The sequence below is a fragment of the Solanum stenotomum genome, chromosome 10 (assembly GCF_019186545.1).
Source record: "Solanum stenotomum isolate F172 chromosome 10, ASM1918654v1, whole genome shotgun sequence".
NCBI lineage: Eukaryota > Viridiplantae > Streptophyta > Magnoliopsida > Solanales > Solanaceae > Solanum > Solanum stenotomum.
Window position 1 is genome coordinate 5109150 of NC_064291.1, and position 20514 is coordinate 5129663.

The following is a 20514-nucleotide window of genomic DNA, read 5'->3' on the forward strand; positions in this document are numbered from 1 at the left end:
TCAACTTTAGTCTTTTTCTATCACATGATACTTCTTTTTTTCCCACACACAATATAATACATTAAGTAACATGAGGGTATCTATTGATTAAACAATTTTAAATCTTGATCTAGATGACCAATCAAAACTATAGGACTAGAGCACTATATATGTTAGTACTTCAAAGAAGGCAAAATCATCAACTTCTCTTTCATGAATACATAATTAGTTCATGTATTTAGAGTTCTTTTAGTAAATTTGTAGCCATGAAGTTCTTGAATATCCTTCTTGTTTTGTTCATTGTTGGTTGTATGTCATGGCCTAGTATGCAAAGCAATTTAGAGACTTATATAGTTCAAGTTGAATCTCCAGAAAGCCAAATTTCAACTCAATCAATGTCAATGGATTTAGAAAGCTGGTACAATTCTTTTTTGCCAAAGAGTATAGCAAGCACAAGCTCGAATGAAGAGGTGCCGCGTTTGATATACTCATATCACAATGTGATGAAAGGCTTTGCTGCAAGATTATCAGCAGAGCAAGTGAAAGAAATGAAGAAGAAATCAGGCTTTGTAAATGCGCGGCCGGAGAGGATATTGTCTTTGCATACTACACGTACTCAGAGTTTTCTTGGATTAAAGCAGAACATTGGCTTGTGGAGGGATTCCAACTATGGTAAAGGCGTGATCATCGGAGTCTTGGACTCTGGGATTTTTCCAGACCATCCTTCATTTAGCGACAGAGGAATGCCTCCTCCGCCTGCTAAATGGAAGGGAAAATGCGAATCGAACTTCACTACAAAGTGCAACAACAAGCTCATTGGAGCACGGATATTCCCAAAGGAAAATGGTTCGCCAATAGATGATGATGGACACGGTACACACACCGCCAGCACTGCTGCTGGCGGTTTTGTGAAAGGTGCCAATGTGTATGGAAATGCTAATGGCACTGCTGTTGGTGTTGCCCCTCTTGCTCACCTTGCCATTTATAAGGTTTGTGATTCGTTTGGTTGCTCTGACAGTGGGATTCTAGCTGCTATGGATGTAGCTATTGATGACGGAGTTGATATCCTATCGCTATCTCTTGGTTCGAGTACAAGTCCCTTCTATAGTGATTCTATTGCACTCGGTGCGTACAGTGCAACACAAAGAGGTATTCTTGTAAGTTGCTCTGCTGGTAATAGTGGTCCATCCGAAAGTTCTGTTGCAAATGAAGCCCCGTGGATTCTCACAGTAGGCGCGAGCACTCTTGACAGGAAAATTAAGGCAACAGTTCAGCTAGGAAACAAAAAAGTGTTTGAAGGCGAATCGGCTTTTCACTCAAAGTCTTTCATTACAAAATTCTTCCCTTTGTTTGATCCATCACTAAATGCTAGCGAGTCTGACAGCTCTTATTGCGGATCAGGTACGTTGACTGACGGTGCTGTTAAAGGCAAAATAGTCTTGTGTATGATAGGGGGAGGTTATACGAGGATTGCAAAAGGACAAGCTGTTAAGGATGCTGGAGGTGTTGGCATGATTCTAATAAATAGGGTAGAAGACGGTTTCACTACATCAGCTGATGCTCACGTCCTTCCAGCAATGGATGTAACTTATGAAGATGGAATGAAAATCATTGACTATATGAACTCAACGAAGAAACATGTTGCTCGGATTACCTTCCAAGGAACTATACTCGGAGATAAAAATGCTCCGGTTGTTGCTGGATTTTCTTCTAGAGGGCCAAGCATAGCTAGTCGCGGAATCTTAAAGCCTGACATTATTGGTCCTGGTGTTAATATTCTTGCTGCTTGGCCTACCTCCATGGACAACAATACAAAAACAAAATCTACCTTCAATATTATTTCAGGTACCTCCATGTCTTGTCCTCACCTCAGTGGAGTAGCAGCATTGCTAAAAAGCGCTCACCCCACTTGGTCTCCTGCAGCTATTAAATCCGCAATCATGACAACTGCTTATACTGTAAACCTCGCCAACAATCCCATCCTAGATGAAACGCTCCTTCCTGCTAGCATTTTTGCCATCGGTGCAGGACATGTCAATCCATCCAGAGCAAATGACCCCGGACTAATTTATGATACCCCTTTCAAGGACTACTTACCATATTTATGCGGTTTGAATTACACAAATCGAGAGGTTGGAAACCTTTTACAACGTAAGGTGGATTGCTCGGAAGTGAAAAGCATTCCTGAAGCACAACTAAATTATCCTTCATTTTCCATCACACTCGGAGAAAATCCTCAAACATATACAAGAACAGTGACTAACGTCGGGGAGGCTAAATCATCATACATTGTGGAAATAGTTTCACCACAAGGAGTTTCTGTGACTATTAAGCCCTCTACTCTAGAGTTCTCAAAGATGAACCAGAAAAAGACCTATCAAGTAACTTTTTCAAGAACAGCCAATAGTTCAACCAGTGGTGTAGTTCAAGGATTCTTGAAGTGGACTAGTAATAGGCACTCTGTAAGAAGTCCAATTGCAGTTGTTCTAGAAGAAACTGCAACTTTGGATTTCTAGACTCGTTTCGTTTTTAAAATGATTTGCTCCATGTAACAAGCCTGGATTAATTGTTTGAATCCAAAATGTAGAATGAATGCAGAAACTACTCATGATATTCTATTATTCTTGTGTTACTTTCATTTCAGAGTGAACTACTATTTTTTCTATTCTCTTCTTTCACTTTCTTTATTTACCACAGCACATCCTTTCGTTATAATTGAATTTCACTTAACATTATCAAATTTCCAGGTATCAGAGAAATGATGCTGAGATTGAGGCTGTTTATCTCAAGTCAACCGGAAAAACAGCATTATTGAAGCTCGAGCTAGCTCAGGCTCAGCCACGATGGAAAATGGAAATGGACAGATCGATTACTACCATCCACTATACTTGCAAGTTTCAGGTTCTCAATTGATTTCGATCAAGCACACAGTGCTAAATCAACTATGCCTTGTGGAGTAGGTAGCTCTCCCGTTCAACAACAAGCTGAATTTGCACAGAAACTGTTATAAAATGGATTTGGAGTCTAACTCAACCCAAAAGCTAGCTCAAAAGTGAGGATTGCTCAAGTCATATAAGGAAACCAAGTCCTCCATCCCTTAGCCGATGAGGGGGATTCAACACCCCCCACATGCCCAGGCCTGCCAACTGATGCTTGAACAATATAATTGGGACCCAACATTGGTGAAACAAAGAATTCGAATGGGTTCATCTCTGATACAACCACCAACCCTTTTTCATCCGATGTGGGACTCTTTTAACACCCCACTTCACGCCTATGGGGGGCATCATCAGTAAACAAGAATCGGGGTGGATCCTACTCTGATAACATGTTCTATATGAAATGAATCTTGGGCATAACTCAACCATGAAAGCTAGCTCACGAGGTGAGTCTTGTCCGTTCCCCACCCCTCATCCTTACATTTTCTTTTAGTGCCATTACTTTCACCGTTTTAGCACAGGGAATAATTTAATCAACGACTAATACGATTCCACACCGTGTTAATCCCCCCATTAAAGAAGGAAGCACTCCCTACCATGAGTTTATTCGATTATGAGGGTTCAAACCCGATACCTTTGGTCTAGGGTGGAGGGTTTAGAAACTTGTTTCTTTTTTTTTTTTTTTAATTTCTCATTCAGTGTTCAGTGTTCCCTTTTAAGGCCTGCCTAATTTGGATTCACTTGCATAAGGCCATTAAAGGAGAAAGTGCTACCTACAAGGGTTTTTCCGCTCTCAGAGTTTGAATTAAGGGCGAAGGAATTAGAACTATCCATCTCACGACAACTCAGAAAGTTGAAGGAGAATATCAATATCCAATACCTAAAAGAAGGAATAAAAAATATATAAAATATCAAGAAAACTAGTCTTTGCATGTGGTGTATGTTGACACCAAATTTTGTCCATCCTTTCTTCTAATTTATTTCGTTGAGCTTCTAAATTACTAATAAGTCGAATACTTTATAATTCATTATTATTTTCCATTAATCACTATTGTTATTGTAATTATCTATATTACTTTGCTTTTATGATTATCATCTTTTTATTATGATTTTCACTATTTCAATTTTTTTTTTATCAACATTACTATTATTATGTTAATGTCGTCTTCTTTAAAATAGTATTTTATTTCAAGTTTTTACATAATGTAGATAATACTAGTTACTAATTTAAAAGTTGAAAAGAAATAATTGAAAGAAGAAAAAAACCTATCCATTTATGAGCTCAAAATCAAATAAAAATCCACTAGAAACGCAGCCCAACAATAGCCAAGTAAGGCCCAAGTCCGCCAGCTTCTTGAAACATTGAAGTCAATTTTTTTTGTATTTGTTGACAAAAAAGGACAAAAAGGACGATTTTGCTGATCTCTCCCCTGTCACATTTGGACTGCCTTTTTTTTTTCAAAATTCAAACAACTTTTTTGTTCTTGGATTCCCGCTCAAACAATATGATATTGACCCTACCAAGATTCTTGAAACATGTAATTATTCATTAGATATAAACTTTTAGTAACATTTTGTCCAATTGAAAATTGAGTAGGACATAGGATAAATCCAAAAAAATGCCAGATACTAAATCCACATGGTGCATGTGGAAAAAAAAGAAGCTAAAGTTCTCATCGGTGTGCGTAGCCTAGATTTAAACTTTATGACTTCATAACTTGTTACCAAACTCTTTGCTTGTTCCCATGTATTTTTTCTTATAAATTTTAGAATTTTTACAAGCCAATTGGGAAAATTAAGTTTCCATACAAGAAGCCTGGCACTTAAATTATTAGTAGTATCTTTTTATGACAGGGATAACTTTAATTATGTTCCACCTACATCTTTATCAAAAAGTAAAAGAGCTAAACATCTTTTTAAGTTTCCATTTAAAAAGCCTGGCACTATATATTCTACTATGCAAAATCATCAACTATACATTATTATTAGTTCATTTATTTTGTAGCCATTAAGTTCCTTCTTGCTTTATTCATAGTTTGTTGTTTATCATTGCCAAGTATGCAGAGCAATTTAGATACTTACATTGTTCAAGTTCAATCTCCAGAAAGCCAATCAATGTCAATGGATTTAGAAAGTTGGTACAATTCTTTTTTGCCAAAGAGTATAGCAAGCACAATCTCGAATGAAGAGGCGCCACGCTTGATATACTCATATCGCAATGTGATGAAAGGCTTTGCTGCAAGATTATCAGCAGAACAAGTGAAAGAAATGGAGAAGAAATCAGGCTTTGTAAATGCGTGGCCGGAGAGGTTATTGTCTTTGCACACTACACGTACTCCGAGTTTTCTTGGATTGAAGCAGAACATTGGCTTGTGGAGGGATTCCAATTATGGGAAAGGCGTGATCATCGGAGTCTTGGACACTGGGATTCTTCCTGACCATCCTTCATTTAGCGACAAAGGAATGCCTCCTCCGCCTGCTAAATGGAAGGGAAAGTGTGAATCAAACTTCACTACAAAGTGTAACAACANTGTAGCCATGAAGTTCCTTCTTGCTTTATTCATAGTTTGTTGTTTATCATGGCCAAGTATGCAGAACAATTTAGATACTTACATTGTTCAAGTTCAATCTCCAGAAAGCCAATCAATGTTAATGGATTTAGAAAGTTGGTACAATTCTTTTTTGCCAAAGAGCATAGGAAGCACAATCTCGAATGAAGAGACGCCACGCTTGATATACTCATATCACAATGTGATGAAAGGCTTTGCTGCAAGATTATCAGCAGAGCAAGTGAAAGAAATGGAGAAGAAACCAGGCTTTGTAAATGCGTGGCCGGAGAGGATATTGTCTTTGCACACTACACGTACTCCGAGTTTTCTTGGATTGAAGCAGAACATTAGCTTGTGGAGGGATTCCAATTATGGGAAAGGCGTGATCATCGGAGTCTTGGACACTGGGATTCTTCCTGACCATCCTTCATTTAGCGACAAAGGAATGCCTCCTCCGCCTGCTAAATGGAAGGGAAAGTGTGAATCAAACTTCACTACAAAGTGTAACAACAAGCTCATTGGTGCGAGGACTTTCCCAAAAGAAAATGGTTCGCCAATAGATGATGATGGGCACGGTACTCACACCGCCAGCACTGCTGCTGGTGGTTTTGTGAAAGGTGCCAATGTGTATGGAAATGCTAATGGCACTGCTGTTGGTGTTGCCCCTCTTGCTCACTTGGCTATTTATAAGGCCTGTGACTCTTTTGGTTGCATTGTCAGTAACGTTTTAGCTGCCATGGATGCAGCTATTGATGATGGTGTTGATATCATATCCCTTTCCCTTGGTGGATATACTAGTCCCTTCCATAGTGATCCCATTGCACTCGGTGCATATAGCGCAACTGAAAGAGGCATTCTTGTTAGTTGCTCTGCAGGTAATACTGGTCCATCCAAAAGTTCTGTTTCAAACGAAGCCCCATGGATTCTGACAGTAGGCGCGAGCACTCTTGACAGGAAAATTAAGGCAACAGTTCATCTAGGAAACAAAAAATGGTTTGAGGGTGAATCGGCCTTTCATCCAAAGGGTGTTAGTACAAAATTCTTCCCTTTGTTTGTTCCTGCACTAAATGCTAGTGAGTTTCGCAAATCTTATTGCGGATCAGGTACGTTGAGTGACCATGCTGTTAAAGGCAAAATAGTATTGTGTATGATGGGAGGCGATTATTCGAGAATTGCTAAAGGACAAGCTGTTAAGGATGCTGGAGGTGTTGGCATGATTCTAATAAACAGGGCTGAAGATGGTTTCACTACATCAGCTACCGCTCACGTCCTTCCAGCAATGGATGTAACTTATGAAGACGGAATGAAAATCATCGACTATATGAATTCAACGAAGAAACCTGTTGCTCGGATTACATTCCAAGGAACTATACTCGGTGATCAAAATGCTCCGGTTGTTGCTGCATTTTCTTCCAGAGGGCCAAGCTTAGCTAGTCGCGGAATCTTAAAGCCTGACATTATCGGTCCTGGTGTAAACATTCTTGCTGCTTGGCCTACCTCCATGGAGAACAACACCAACACAAAATCTACTTTCAACATTATTTCGGGAACCTCCATGTCTTGTCCTCACTTCAGTGGTGTAGCAGCATTGCTAAAAAGCGCTCATCCCACTTGGTCTCCTGCAGCTGTTAAATCAGCAATCATGACAACAGCTGATACAACCAATCTTGCCAACGGTCCCATATTAGATGAAACACTCCTTCCTGCTAGCATCTTCGCATTTGGTGCAGGACATGTCAATCCAGAAAGAGCAAATGATCCAGGATTAATTTATGATACCCCAGTCAAGGACTATGTACCTTATTTATGCGGTTTGAATTACACAAATCGAGAGGTTGGAAACCTTCTACAACGTAAGGTGGATTGCTCAGAAGTGAAAAGCATTCCTGAAGCACAACTAAACTATCCTTCATTTTCCATCACACTCAGAGAAAATCCTCAAACATATACAAGAACAGTGACTAATGTCGGGGAGGCTAAATCATCTTACATTGTGGAAATAGTTTCACCACAAGGAGTTTCCGTAACTGTTAAGCCCTATACTCTGAAGTTCTCGAAGATGAACCAGAAAAAGACATATCGAGTAACTTTTTCAAAAACAGACAATAGTTCAACTAGTGGTGTAGTTCAAGGATTCTTGAAATGGACTAGTAATAGGCACTCTGTAAGAAGTCCAATTGCAATCGTTCTATAAGAAACTGCAACGTTTGATTTCTTGTCTCGTTTCGTTTTAAAAAGTCATGATTTGTTCCATGTAATAAGCCTGCATTCATTGTTTGAATCCAAAATGTAGAATGAATGCAGAAAGTACTCATGATACTCTATTATACTTGTATTACTTTATTCTCTTCTTTTACCTTCTTTATGTAATCTTTTTAGTCATCTTTTCATTAGAGGAATGTGCATTAGTGTTAGAATTGCTTCATTTACAGAAATGAAACTCTCTGCATTTCTCTCTCAGAATCTATGTTACTAAATAAGTGCATCATAGTTCATGAATTACTTCAGAATAGTAAGAAATTAGAGTTCTTCTAGCCCATTTGCAACCATGGAATTCTTGAAAAATATCTTCTTTTTTTACTTGCTTACCTCTCTTATATGGCCAATTATTATTCAGAGTCCGTTCAAGACTTATATAATACAAGTTCAGTCCCCAGAGAGTCAAATTTCTACTCAATCATCAGCGATAGATTTAGAGAGCTGGTACGATTCTTTCTTTCCAACGAAACATAGTGAGTGCTACGAAGAACCATGTATCATTACTATTAGATACTAAAATAAGTCCAACATCAAACAGGGGGCTAAGGCAACATCCATACGTTATGTGTACAAGGAAGTTACAGTTCCCATACTAATATTGTTATAGTATATACAAAATCAAGAACAAGGGAAAGCATATGGCTGCTACATACACTGACATTGTAAAGCAAAAGTTACAGTAGGGAAACAAAAAAGCAGATTCATTTGATATCAATGGATCATTTGAAGAAATTGGAACAACTAATACATGCTTATTGTAGAAGGATCAAATTACTAAAAGTAAATGAAACGAAAAACTAAATCTTGCAGTTTCACTAGACTAGCACAACTGCAATTGGACTTCTTACAGAGTGCCTATTACTAGTCCATTTCAAGAATCCTTGAACTGTACCACTGGTTGAACTATTCGCCGTTCTTGAAAAGGTCACTTGATATGTCAACTTCTGGTTCAACTTGGAGAATTTCAGAGTAGAGGGCTTAACAATCACAGAAACTCCTGGTCGTGAAACTATCTCCACACTGTAAGATGATTTAGCCTCTCCGGCGTTAGTCACTGTTCTTGTATATGTTTGAGAATTTGCTCCAAGTGTGATGGAAAATGAAGGATAATTTAGTTGTGCTTCAGGAATACTTTTCACTTCTGAGCAGTTCACCTTGCGTTGTAGAAGGCTTTGAATCTCTTGATTTGTGTAATTCAAACCACACAAATATGGTAAGTAGCTCTTGAATGGGGTATCATATATTAGTCCTGGATCATTTGCTCTTGACGGATTGACATGTCCTGCACCAACCGCAAAGATATTTGCAGGAAAAAGCCTTTCATCTAGGATGGGCTTGTTGGCGAGGTTTACTGTATCAGCAGTTGTCATGATGGCTGACTTGATAACTGCAGGAGACCAAGTGGGATGAGTGCTTTTTAGCAATGCAGCTACTCCACTCAGGTGAGGACAAGGCATGGAGGTGCCAGAAATAATATTGAAGGTAGATTTTGTGTTTGTGTTGTTTCCATGGAGGTAGGCCAAGCAGCAAGAATGTTTACACCAGGACCAATAATATCCGGTTTCAAGATTCCAGGACTAGCTAAGTTTGGTCTGCGAGAAGAAACTACAGGAGCATTTTTATCACCTATTATTGTTCCTTGGAATGTAATCCGGGCAACAGGTTTCTTTGTTGAATTCATATAGGCAAGAATTTTCATTCCATTTGCATAAGTAACATCAAGGGCAGGAAGGACGTGAACATTAGCTGATGTCGTGAAACCATTTTCCTCCTTATTGATGATAATCATGCCAACGCCTCCGGAATTCTTTACAACTTGTCCTTTTCCAACTCTAGAAATATTACCACCTACCTGGCACAAAACTATTTTGCCTCCATTAGAATTGTACACTAATCCATCTTGGCAATAAGAACCTTCAGAAGATTCGCGTTCATTCTTTCCAGGTTCATTCAGAGGAAAAAATGTTGAGTTTAAAACCTTTGGATGGAAAGCTGATACACCCTCAATTTCATGTTTGTTTTCCAATTGAAGAGTTGCTTTAATTTTCCTATCAAGAGTGCTCGCACCTACAGTGAGAATCCATGGGGCTTCATTTGATAAAGAACTATTGGTTGGACCACTATTACTTGCAGAACAACTCACAAGGATACCTCTTTCAGTTGCGGTATATGCACCGAGTGCAACGGGATCATTATAGAAGGGTCTAGTAAATCCTTCAAGGGAAAGGGATAAGATGTCAACGCCATCATCAATAGCTGCATCCATAGCAGCTAAAATGTTACTGCTAGCGCAACCAGTTGAGTCACAGGCTTTATAAATAGCCAAGTGAGCAAGAGGGGCAACACCAACAGCAGTGCCATTTGCATTTCCATACACATTGGCACCTCTCACAAAACCGCCAGCAGCAGTGCTGGCGGTGTGAGTACCGTGTCCATCATCATCTATTGGCGAACCATTTTCTTTTGGGAAAGTCCTCACGCCTATGAGCTTGTTGTTACACTTTGTAGTGAAGTTCAATTCACACTTTCCCTTCCATTTAGCAGGCGGAGGAGGCATTCCTTCATCGCTAAATGAAGGATGGTCAGGTGAAATCCCGGTGTCTAAAACACCGATGATGACACCTTTACCATAGTTGGAATCCCTCCACAAGCCACTGTTCTGTTGCAATCCAAGAAAACTCGGAGTATGAGTCGTGTGTAAAGACTATCCTCTGTGGCTGTGCAGATATGAAGACTGGTTTCTTCTCCATTTCTTTCACTTGCTCTGCTGATAATCTTGCAGCAAAGCCTTTCATAACATTGCGATATGAATATACTAAACGCGGCCCCTCCTCTTCATTTGAGTGTGTGCTTGCTATTGTATTTGGCAAAAAGGACTGATACCAACTTTCCATATCCTCTGATAAAATTTGTGTTGAAATTTGGTTTTCTGAGGATTCAACGTGTACTATATACGTCTTTAATTCACTTTGTGTACTAGGCCATGAAAAACAGCCAAGTATGGTAAAAACAAGAAAAAATTTCAAGATTTTCATAGCTGCAAAATGGGCTACAAGAACTCTAATCTGTTGATGTTCTGAATTAAAGTTAATAGTAGAAATTCTATGAAACAAGTAGTAATAGGAAGAATAAAGAAAAGAAAAAGCAAAGTGATGTGAAAGAGTAACTAAGAATAGTCTAAGAATGGAAAATAAGTTTCAGAAGTGCCATTTCATATTGATTGTCTCTTCTCTGCCCCTACTCCCACTTCCCATAGTGTTTGCGTAGATTATATACAAATATTTTTGGGATAATATTTTCTACTTACGTATAACAAACACAAAAAAATCACTTATGTTCCGAGAAACACATTTTTCATGGAACACCTTTTCCTTCACACCATTAATGATTGAAATTTGAGTGATTAAAATTAAACCTAGAAAATAAATGCACTTAATAACTGAAATCTGAATAATTAAGATTAAGGTTTGTATCAACGTTGAATTATTTGAGTTCAAAGAGTATAAATGGACGGTGAGGATTCATAAAGCCAAAGTTAAACTAAGTTGCAATCTATAAATACCTAATGAATTAAACACTTCCATGGAATGACACTCATATTTTAAAAACAATAGATGACTCTACTTTTCATTTTGTGAAAGTTCCTTTCCTTTAATATCTTTTCTTTTTTCATAAAGTTATAATAGATAAAATTATTTCATTGGATTTTAATTGTTCACCGGTATAGGTTGTGGTGGATGGTCGAAATCTCATCACGCTTAACTAGATGCCTCAGGTTCACGCCCTTGGAAATGAAGAAAATATTGTTGGGATCAACACCGCTCACTTCTATGTTTCTTGATACTTTTGTCAAGTGTCTACCTTATTTCCTATATCTATGGTGTCCAGTCTTTCAATATGTTCTCCCTAGAGGTTCCCATCCTTCATGACCATTCACACCTCATTGACCACTAGGACACACACTTGGATGAAACTTCTTATTACTCAATTTAGGTCACAATTATTGGTAATTGTGAATTAACAACATTAGATTATGTAAAAAAAGAAAAACTTAATTTCATAACAATTTGGTTTAATTTAATCTGAAAATTCAACTTTCTGAGATTGAGTAAATCTAGAGTTTCCACATGAGAGTCTGCCAGTAACTCAATTAAATGAGAGCCATTTTCAATAACTAGAATGATAACAGAAATGAATGTTTTAATCAAACTGCCAAAACTTGAAAATAGATTCAACTAATTGCAGTACCATAACTTTCCATTCAATAAAAAAAAAATGCATTCGCAACTGAATCATATTACACCAGTGTTTCGACAAACAAATCAAAACTTTGAATACTATTACAAGACTGTTTAGGCAAACAAACCTAAATTCCGAAACATATTACAAGAGTGTTTGGACAAACAAACCTGAATTCCAATTCATGTTACAGGAATGTTTAGGCAAACAAATTCTGAATCGTATTACAAGAGTATTTAGGCAAACAAATCTAAATTTTGAATCCAAAAGAAACATGCTTGGAACTTAATAAAACCAATAAATAACACTTCTTGCACCTGAAGTTAGTGTGTTGCATACCTGCATTATCCATAGACTTGTCAACAAAATTCCATCATCTCATGTAGCATACACAAACAACATAAGTACAGATCATAAAATTCCATTCAGAAGAGAAAATATATCTTGTCGATATAATTAAATAACATCTCAGTCCCGACGAGTCAAGTCGAGTATATGAATCCTCACTACTTCTTTGAAGCTTAACTTATGCCATAAAATTAGAAGTGGTGTGTGTGTGTGTGAAACAATAAAATTAGAAAGCTTCTAACAAGTCCAAGACTTATTTCCAACTAGTAGAATCTTGACGATATAATTAAATTAGTTTTTTCTAACAACTTAAGCTTTCAGACATAAAGTGGTCATGTAATTTATCATGGAACCAGATGTCCTGAGTTTAAATTTCACCACCAACCTTCATCAAGAACAATTCCCATGTGCTTGGATCATTAAAAAAAAGTTGGCTGGCATGAAAGAAGCGTATTGAAAATATAATTAATTAGATATGTTCTCTCTAACAACTTAACCTTTTAGAAGAGGTGGCAACATAACTTAACAATATAGTTCTACAAATTCATATCATAAATATGAATAATTCAGAATATCCTACTCCTTCCGTCTCAATTTATGTGGCGATGGTGTTTGATGAGGTACAAAGTTTAAGGAAGAAAGAAAGATATATGAAAAATTGGTTTAAATAAATAATAGATATTTGTGTGGCTATACATCACCTCTTTAAGGGTAAACAGTAAAGTTTAAAGTTAAATTGTTTCTAAATAAAGAAGTACGACATTCTTTTTTTGAAAGACTAAAAAAGAAAGGGTGACACATAAATTGAGACAAATGGAGTAGTTTTTTTCTCTAGTATAATTCTCCATAAGAGGCAAGGCACCTCACCAGAGCATAGTGCTTCATCTTTGTAACCAAGAGAAAAATAAATTGCTTAGAAAATCATGTAAAGGCATTTACAAAAAATACCTTCTTGCCATATGGCATGACCAACTAATTTTCCTTTGTCCAATCCACAGCATCAACTCCTAAAAATTTAGGAAAAACAAACCCATTCATCCTAGTTAGCAGTTCCAGCTCCGTATCAAGGTCACGATTGATATCATCACTAGCATCAAGATTGTCACTATCATCAATATCAATCTCATCAATAAAAAACCTTTAGGCTTGTTATCTAGGAACTTGTTCAGCTAAAGAAAAACATTTAAAAGACAAAGCACAAGGGAGAAAAAAAATCCAACTTGAACAGGTTAGGAAGAAATATTGCGGTTAACATCTAAAGAACCAACAAAATTAACTTAGTTTAGTCTACATCTTACAACAAGACATCTTGTCATCAGCAATGTTCATATTTGAAGCCTCTGAGTTTTGATAGTACTAATCTGTAATCCAAGATCATGCACAAGCGACATAGTTAAGACTTCTAACCTCGGGAAATTGAAGAAAGAGAGGTCATGAGCTGCTAGTCGGCGCAGTGAAAATAAAGTACTCTCTGCAAGTACAAACACAAGCTTCTAGAACTTGATACGACAATGACCAACCAAATATGGCTAACCTTTCCCAAAAATATAAACAGAACTATATGAACAACTTAATAAGCCATCAGCCAAATCCTGGAGGCACTTCAGGATCTTCATCATTAACATCATCTGGATTCTTCTCTTTTGTGCCTATAGCAAAGCCAGGTGGCGCACCAACATCCACACTGTCGGGTACCAAAGGGTCAAGTGAGCAGTTGTTCTCTGACTGGGTATATGTTTCTTTTGCTTTTCCATCAGAAGGAACAGGAATTCCCGACACTTCTTTCGGTGATTCCTTATGGTCACTTTTGCCGTTCTGATTTGAACTTAATCGGGTAAAACCAGGAGGTTCACTTGGTTCCGCATCAGCAGAAAATGTGGCATCAATACCACTGTCAGAAACAGCAAGATGTCCATTACTTTCAACTCCATTCTGAGCTGGCTGCAAGTCTGAATGGAAGGCCGATTCACCAGCTTCATTTAGCTGTGGGTTCAATAATTTATTGTAAACTGATTGAACCGTTTCGGTTATCTCCGTTTGAATGCCATCACCGGTTCTGATTGTATTCCACAAATCATCTGAAATTTTACTCATGACTTTGTCCCTATAGTTCATGACCAAAACAGGTTAAAATTGTGGAACTCTATATCCATTACCAGATTAACTTTTAGTACCACTAGTTGAAACACAGAATCATAATTCGCTGTTCGAATAAAAGGAAAAAAGACTAGAATAATTGAGCTTTCATTAATCTATCAGTTAGGCCCCTTAAATTTCTCTCCTAACATGACACGGCCATCCCCGTACCCCTCCCCCTCGAGTACCAACTTTTTTGCTGTACTCGTCAGAAATATTCTCTTTCATTGCGTTGATAAACAATTATTCCTTCAATACCAAATTGAAAGGCCCAGATTGTTTTAAAAGATGTCAACAATTTCCAGTCCCCCAAAAAATAAACAACTACCACTATTCCTATAGTCAAAAGGTTCTAAGCTTGTGAAAGAAAAGAAGAAACGGAAAAAGCCTAGTTGAACAACCCAGTTAAAAGAAGGGAGGGGGGGTTGTTGAGATCTACTGAAGGACAGTTCAGGCGTGTTTCTAGTGTCTTGAAGAGAAAAAATCAAAACCATGGGAAAAGGTTGAAAATATGACCTACCCAACTTCTTGATATATAGCATCGGACAGTTGCCTCAGTTTCATATTTTCTGCACCTGGACGGTTAAGTGCTGCTGATTCTTTCACTGTAGCTCTTAAGCTATTTCGCAACTCTACCTGGAAAAAAACACAATTGTCACACAACTGGAGCACACATGTAAGCTTAAATGTATAATAGCATCATTCTATTCCTTTTGTTTATCTGAAGACAAAGCAAAAAGATAACATACCACGTAAGCCAAAAGAAATGACATACAAATCCATTTACATAGTGGATACAGAAATATGCAACAAAAAAGTTCATGCCCCACTGACAATGACATACCTTAACTGTGTCAACCAACGCACTTCACCCACAGGAGGAGGGGGATTGGAGCTTTTCCATTATCTTCAGTTTCTCAAGTTATCAATTCAAGTGAATAATCTATTGACGAATTTTTATGTGTTTTTTGCCTATTTATCTTGGTAATCATAATTGTCAAGCAGATAGCACATTATCCAAAAGATGCACCAACATCCAACTCATTCACACACAGAAAAAGAACCATTAAGACTACAGTTTTAAGAGGCGAAGGTACAAATATATTTGCTTTGGAGAGACTAATCCCGAGAGTCTTTGAGATGTAAGTTTATATTTTGTATGTTGCTGATGATTGAACACTTTTTGAATATCGTGACAATGCAAAAAAGAACAGGAAATATAGAAACTAGAAACGGATCAGACAAGTGAAACTAACTAATGGCAGAAAAGAGCTCTCTTTAATCGAGAACTAGCAATGATAAACTTTTTGATCATATAGGTTATTATTGATTTGTTTCCAGTTTCATCCTTAACGTGGTGTATGTGTATTATTTTTCTTGATAACCGAGAAATCAGGGAGAGTATTTGGCACACAGTCAAATGTCTGTGGATCATTAACCCACCCCTCTACCCTTCTCCACTTATTGTATGCCAATTTTGTCAGCAGTTCATCCTTACAATTAAATTCGGCGTGCTACATCATTAAAACTAATTTCTTTCTTTTTTGAGAGAGAGAACTATTAGACCATATTTTCATGGCTATATTTCAACTCAAATCTCACCTTCATTTTCTTAGGTATTGAGTAAAACTTCACCCCAGGCTTAGTTCAAGTGGCAAAGCTTAAGGGACTGTGACATTGATCACAGGCTTGAGCCGTGTGCCATGAGAAATATACTTAGTATCTAATTGGATAAGGGTAGAGGGATGGGATCATTATCCTCGAGTTTCAAAGGCCGCAGTTGGTCTTAATGGGTTGGCCCCAAACGAATTTCTCGATCATCAGAAAACAGTATCTTGAATAAAACTGAGGCACAACAACAAAGCCCAATGCTAGAGATGTTGCCTAAATATTATCAGCTTATTTTAGAAAAGAGCTCAATGAAACTTAAGCTATCTTCTAAAACCCTTGCACAATTGTAGTCTGTCCTACATCAAGCTGAGACCTAACATGCTCTTTAAGAAAACACATATTAAGACTGTTGCAAACAAATGTCTTCAAATTCACAAAAGAAATTATGTTTTTTGCGCAAAAAACAAAATATTTTCACTAAAAAGTCAATGGTTCTTTCTTGGTGTTAAGCAATTCATCATTTTCAACACTAACACATTATGGAAAAAACAAACTTTGAAAGTAGAGTGACACGACACGAGTAAAATACAAATTGATAAACAATTTATTCAGCCTCGATTGATCCAAAGATATTGAACAATATAAACAATATATTTCATTGATTCAAAACTTTAGCATAAAATGCTCCTTCTCTTGCCTGTTTTTAAAATAACTGTGAAATCCTCCAGGGAAAGCAGAGGACGGTGCAAAACTCGATAGGCCTGTGCTTGTACCCTTCTTCGCTTAAATAACAGGCTTTAGTCTGCAGCAGGGTTCGAATACATGACAGCGGGCAAACTCGATATAAAACGGTCATTTAAAAGTTGGGAGTTTTCTCATATACCAAAAGGGAAAATAATATATATATACAATTTTAAAATTTGATAGAAAACTCTCATCATCTTCCTTAAGAATTAGGGTTATCTTCCTTTTCAATTTGCAGCTAGGTGAAGTTGACTAACACTTAAATAGACTGCTATTAATTTGGTATTGGTGCTTCTTCCGTCTTTAAGCACCAAAAGTTTTTTTTCTTGGTGGGAGTCAAGTAGAAGACAATAGAGGACAAAAACCCCAATCCACTACTAGCTCCTCAACCTTAAACAATTCATCCATCAATTAGAAGAACAAAAATAACAACTATCTTACCTCACAGACTCACCTGAAAACAAATCAAGTATATATATAGTTCTTTTTTCTTACAATTAGAAAAATTAACCACCCTCTCATACTAAATTTAGCAAGTAAATAATTACAAAACTTTAAAATTAGAAATACATCATTTACGTACACCATAACAAAGATAACGTGTGTATCTTTGATCTTATTTTTACATATAGATATACTGAAGGACAAGAAATATGTTTTAATTTTATAATCAAGAGTAGGGTCCTTTATTTTTTTTGAAACTAAGAGTAGGGTCCTTTATTCTCAAGTTCTCTGTGAGAAAATAAATATCTAAATTAGGAGGGACAAAATTCTAAATGAAATTCAATATAATGAGGATGAATATTCTTTGTTGACCAACCTAAGACAGGTATCTAATGCTTTCAGAAACCGATAGAGAAACTTTCTCTGCCCTTTTGCTCCACCCCAAACCCATGTTTTTCTATATACTTGGAAGCACGACCATCAAATTTAATGCTGCCTATACTTTTTACCATCAACTTTGACACAGAATTGATTCATATACATATTTTGGAGTGTGATTTTTGTAACAGAAATCATTTTATTTTAGGTGAAACACTTCACTATCTTGTTTGTGTGGCCGTGAAACGAACAAACTCTATCCCTAATGCCTTTTGTTTGTAGTTACTAATCCATTTCTTGACTCACTGCCCACTTATGTGATGTCCCTTTTCACAATCCCAGCAAAGGTGGTGAAAAAGCTAGATAGAATTAGGAGGAAGTTTCTGTGGCAAGGGAATAAGGAGGGGAAGGATTATTGTCTGGTGAACTAGAAAACAGTGTTTCTCAGCAAAAGTGAAGGGGGTCGAGGAATCAGGTACTTGAGGTTGCAGAATGAGAGTCTTTTGTCGAAATGGTTATGGATATACATCACTGAGGATAGGACTCTATGGAAGGAAGTCCTTGTGACAAAGTATGGTGAAGCTATCCGTGGTGCACAGAAATGGTATCGGATACATATGGAGAGGGAGTGTGGAGAACAATTAGAAATCTGTGGCAATCAATGGAAGCCAACATCTACCTCAAGGTAGGCAGCGGTGCAAGGTAAAATTTTGGAGAGATAAGTGGATTGAACAAACCCCTCTTTACTAAGCATTCCCTGATCTATTTCTTATTTGTGTAAATCCGGAGATGACAGTCCAAGAGTCTTGGTCAACGCAAGGGTGGGACATCCCTTTTAGGAGGCATTTAAATGATTGGGAGATATAGGAGGTAGCCCTGTTATTGGGGAAAATAGGGCAAGTATCAGTAATACAGGATAGAGCTCTTTTCATTCACAATAGAAATGGGATTTTCTCTGTAAAGAGTGCTTACACAAGGGGTCTTCTGGTGACTAAAGTATATGACCAATGCATCATCTGGAAAAGCAACATACCCACAAAGTAAAGTGCTTCATCGGGTTGGTTATAAAATGGGCCTGCCTAACTCAAGAAGTGCTACAGAGAAAGGGAACACAACTTGTTCGTAGGTGTTTTCTATGTATGGAGACTGAGGAGACAAACAAACACATTTTTTTGCATTTGTAAGTACACTGCTCAGCTGTGGAATTTTGTTCCTCAACATCACAGGGAAGAGCTGGACCATGCCTGAGCATACATCAGATGCTTCTTAGTTGTTGGATAAGAAAGGAGGGAAAGGGGGGGTTGCAGACTGATCCCTTCATGCATATGGTGGGCAGTATGGAGGGAAAGAAATGCAAGATGTTTTACAGATAGGTCCAATTCACAAGGGCAAATGGAATTTTATTTTATCTTTACTTGTTTGGTGTAAACAATTATGTATAGAGGATACTAAACAGATTATAGATCTGATAGGGAATCTCTAATTCTTTTGATGGTGGTCAGCTTATCCTCAATGCTGAAGAATACAAACTTACCAGTTTAAAAAAACTAATCCATTTCTTGAATGAGTCGTTACTACTAACTAATGCTTTTGTTTTAAGTTCAGGGCATACAGAGATATAATATCATCTCCCACGCAAGCAGAATCTTAGCTCAAGTGTACCTTTGAACACCTCTTTTTTCTCAATAGTAGGCACCCACACCAGAGAAACAACACGCCTCGTACCACAGTCTGCCCATTATGCTCGCAAGTAGAATCTTAGCTTGAGCCTATCTTGGCACACCCTTTTTTTTCTCTATAGGAGGCACCCACACCAGAAAAACTACATGCCACATATCATAGTCTTCTCATTCTGCTCGTAAGTATTATCTAGCTTGAGCCAACCTATACACACCTTTTTTCATCTATAGAAGCACGCGGCCTAGAAAAACTACACCCCTTGCCTCATTTTTCTCTCTCTATAAAAGGCACCCAGCCCAGAAAAACTACACGCCTTGACTCACCTCACTCCCAGTGTAAACAGCAACATACCCATTGTAATCTCACAAGTGAAGTGCATGCACCTCTAGAAGGTGCTCAACTCAAGTAAAGCATATCAAGCCGTAGCAAATAAGCCATTTTGTAAAAAGAAGAGAGCTTTATCAACAACGAGCACTACAATAACTGAAACCAAGTGAACAACAAGTAATAATAAAGTCCAGGAATAAGATACACGAGAGTAACAATAATAACACTACTAGAAAAAACAGCACTCGAATACCTATTAACATTCAACTCTAACAATCACTACCTGTGTATATAACTTAAATCCAATAATTAACGTCGAATCTCCAATACCAATAACATACAATTTTAATGGAACAAAAAGAACAGAACCCAACTCAGGGTTTAGCGCAAATTGATGTAAAAACAGAAATAACAATATAGAAACCGAAGATAACAAATACTCTTTAACAGTTTAAGCCCAATGAAGAACCCTAAGCAACAAAACCAAAGAAGAATAAGCAAATACTGACATTTTCTTTCATTCTGCGAACAATTTTGAGGCGAAGTTTATCGAAATCGCCATCGTCCTTGAGCTTACATATTACATCTTCAGCCCTTATCCTTTTCCCATTTGTTCCATCACCATTCTCCATTGTTAATTTTCGATGTGTATATGGATTTTCGTATTGAATTTGTAGAAACAGTAAACCCTATACTAATTGGAAAAGGGGGAAAAAATTGATTTTGAAACTACTTCTTTCTACTAAATGTGTTGGACAAAGGACTAAAAAAGGCCAAATGGTGTTAATTCGAGCTCGGAAACGGTCGGATCATTAGGATCTATTGCATCAATATATAATGTTGTGATTTAAAAAATTAGGATTTTTGTTGGTCTGTTTAGT

The 20514-nt window shown here is 37.4% G+C and overlaps 3 protein-coding genes and 1 pseudogene across 11 annotated transcripts in view; 1 reads left to right on the forward strand and 3 right to left on the reverse strand.

Annotated features, from left to right (window-relative positions):
* The window catches only part of LOC125841478 (uncharacterized), a 181000-nt gene that overhangs the window by 156701 nt on the left and 3785 nt on the right, over positions 1-20514 (reverse strand). The window lies entirely within an intron of this gene.
* Positions 95-7914, forward strand: LOC125841462 (subtilisin-like protease). Of its 3 annotated transcripts, XM_049520598.1 has the most exons (3): positions 191-449; positions 5109-5227; positions 5759-7908. In XM_049520598.1, exons 1-3 carry the CDS (start codon positions 246-248, stop codon positions 7659-7661), a joined length of 2226 nt encoding a protein of 741 aa, XP_049376555.1. In that variant the 5' UTR covers positions 191-245; the 3' UTR covers positions 7662-7908. The 3 variants fall into 3 exon arrangements, with proteins under 3 accessions (XP_049376556.1, XP_049376555.1, XP_049376554.1); XM_049520599.1 differs by lacking the exon at positions 5109-5227 and having other exon boundaries at positions 95-1482; positions 6673-7914; XM_049520597.1 differs by lacking the exon at positions 5109-5227 and having other exon boundaries at positions 5640-7908.
* LOC125841463 (subtilisin-like protease 4) lies at positions 8542-10761 on the reverse strand (annotated as a pseudogene).
* Positions 11987-20403, reverse strand: LOC125841480 (uncharacterized). Of its 7 annotated transcripts, none has more exons than XR_007443809.1 (5): positions 20143-20403; positions 14970-15085; positions 13721-14417; positions 13262-13400; positions 12157-12304 (listed from the first exon to the last, which is right to left on the reverse strand). XR_007443809.1 is itself a non-coding variant. In XM_049520627.1 (3 exons), the coding sequence occupies exons 1-3, from the start codon at positions 20263-20265 to the stop codon at positions 13895-13897; spliced, it is 762 nt and encodes a 253-aa protein (XP_049376584.1). In that variant the 5' UTR covers positions 20266-20403; the 3' UTR covers positions 13087-13894. The 7 variants fall into 7 exon arrangements, 1 of the variants encoding a protein (XP_049376584.1); XR_007443812.1 differs by having other exon boundaries at positions 12158-12304; positions 13262-13320; XR_007443807.1 differs by having other exon boundaries at positions 11987-12304; positions 13262-14417.

What these genes read in the sequence shown, in the direction of transcription:
- LOC125841480 (XM_049520627.1), bottom strand. Translation starts at nt 20,265, where the DNA reads ATGGAGAATGGTGATGGAACAAATGGGAAAAGGATAAGGGCTGAAGAT. An exon ending in TTCGCAGAATGAAAGAAAAT is followed by an intron (nt 15,086 to 20,142) that starts GTCAGTATTTGC and finishes GTTTTTTTCCAG; the next exon opens with GTAGAGTTGCGAAATAGCTT. An exon ending in GCTATATATCAAGAAGTTGG is followed by an intron (nt 14,418 to 14,969) that starts GTAGGTCATATT and finishes CATGAACTATAG; the next exon opens with GGACAAAGTCATGAGTAAAA.
- LOC125841462 (XM_049520599.1), top strand. Translation starts at nt 246, where the DNA reads ATGAAGTTCTTGAATATCCTTCTTGTTTTGTTCATTGTTGGTTGTATG. An exon ending in AGCTGTTAAGGATGCTGGAG is followed by an intron (nt 1,483 to 6,672) that starts GTGTTGGCATGA and finishes AGGATGCTGGAG; the next exon opens with GTGTTGGCATGATTCTAATA.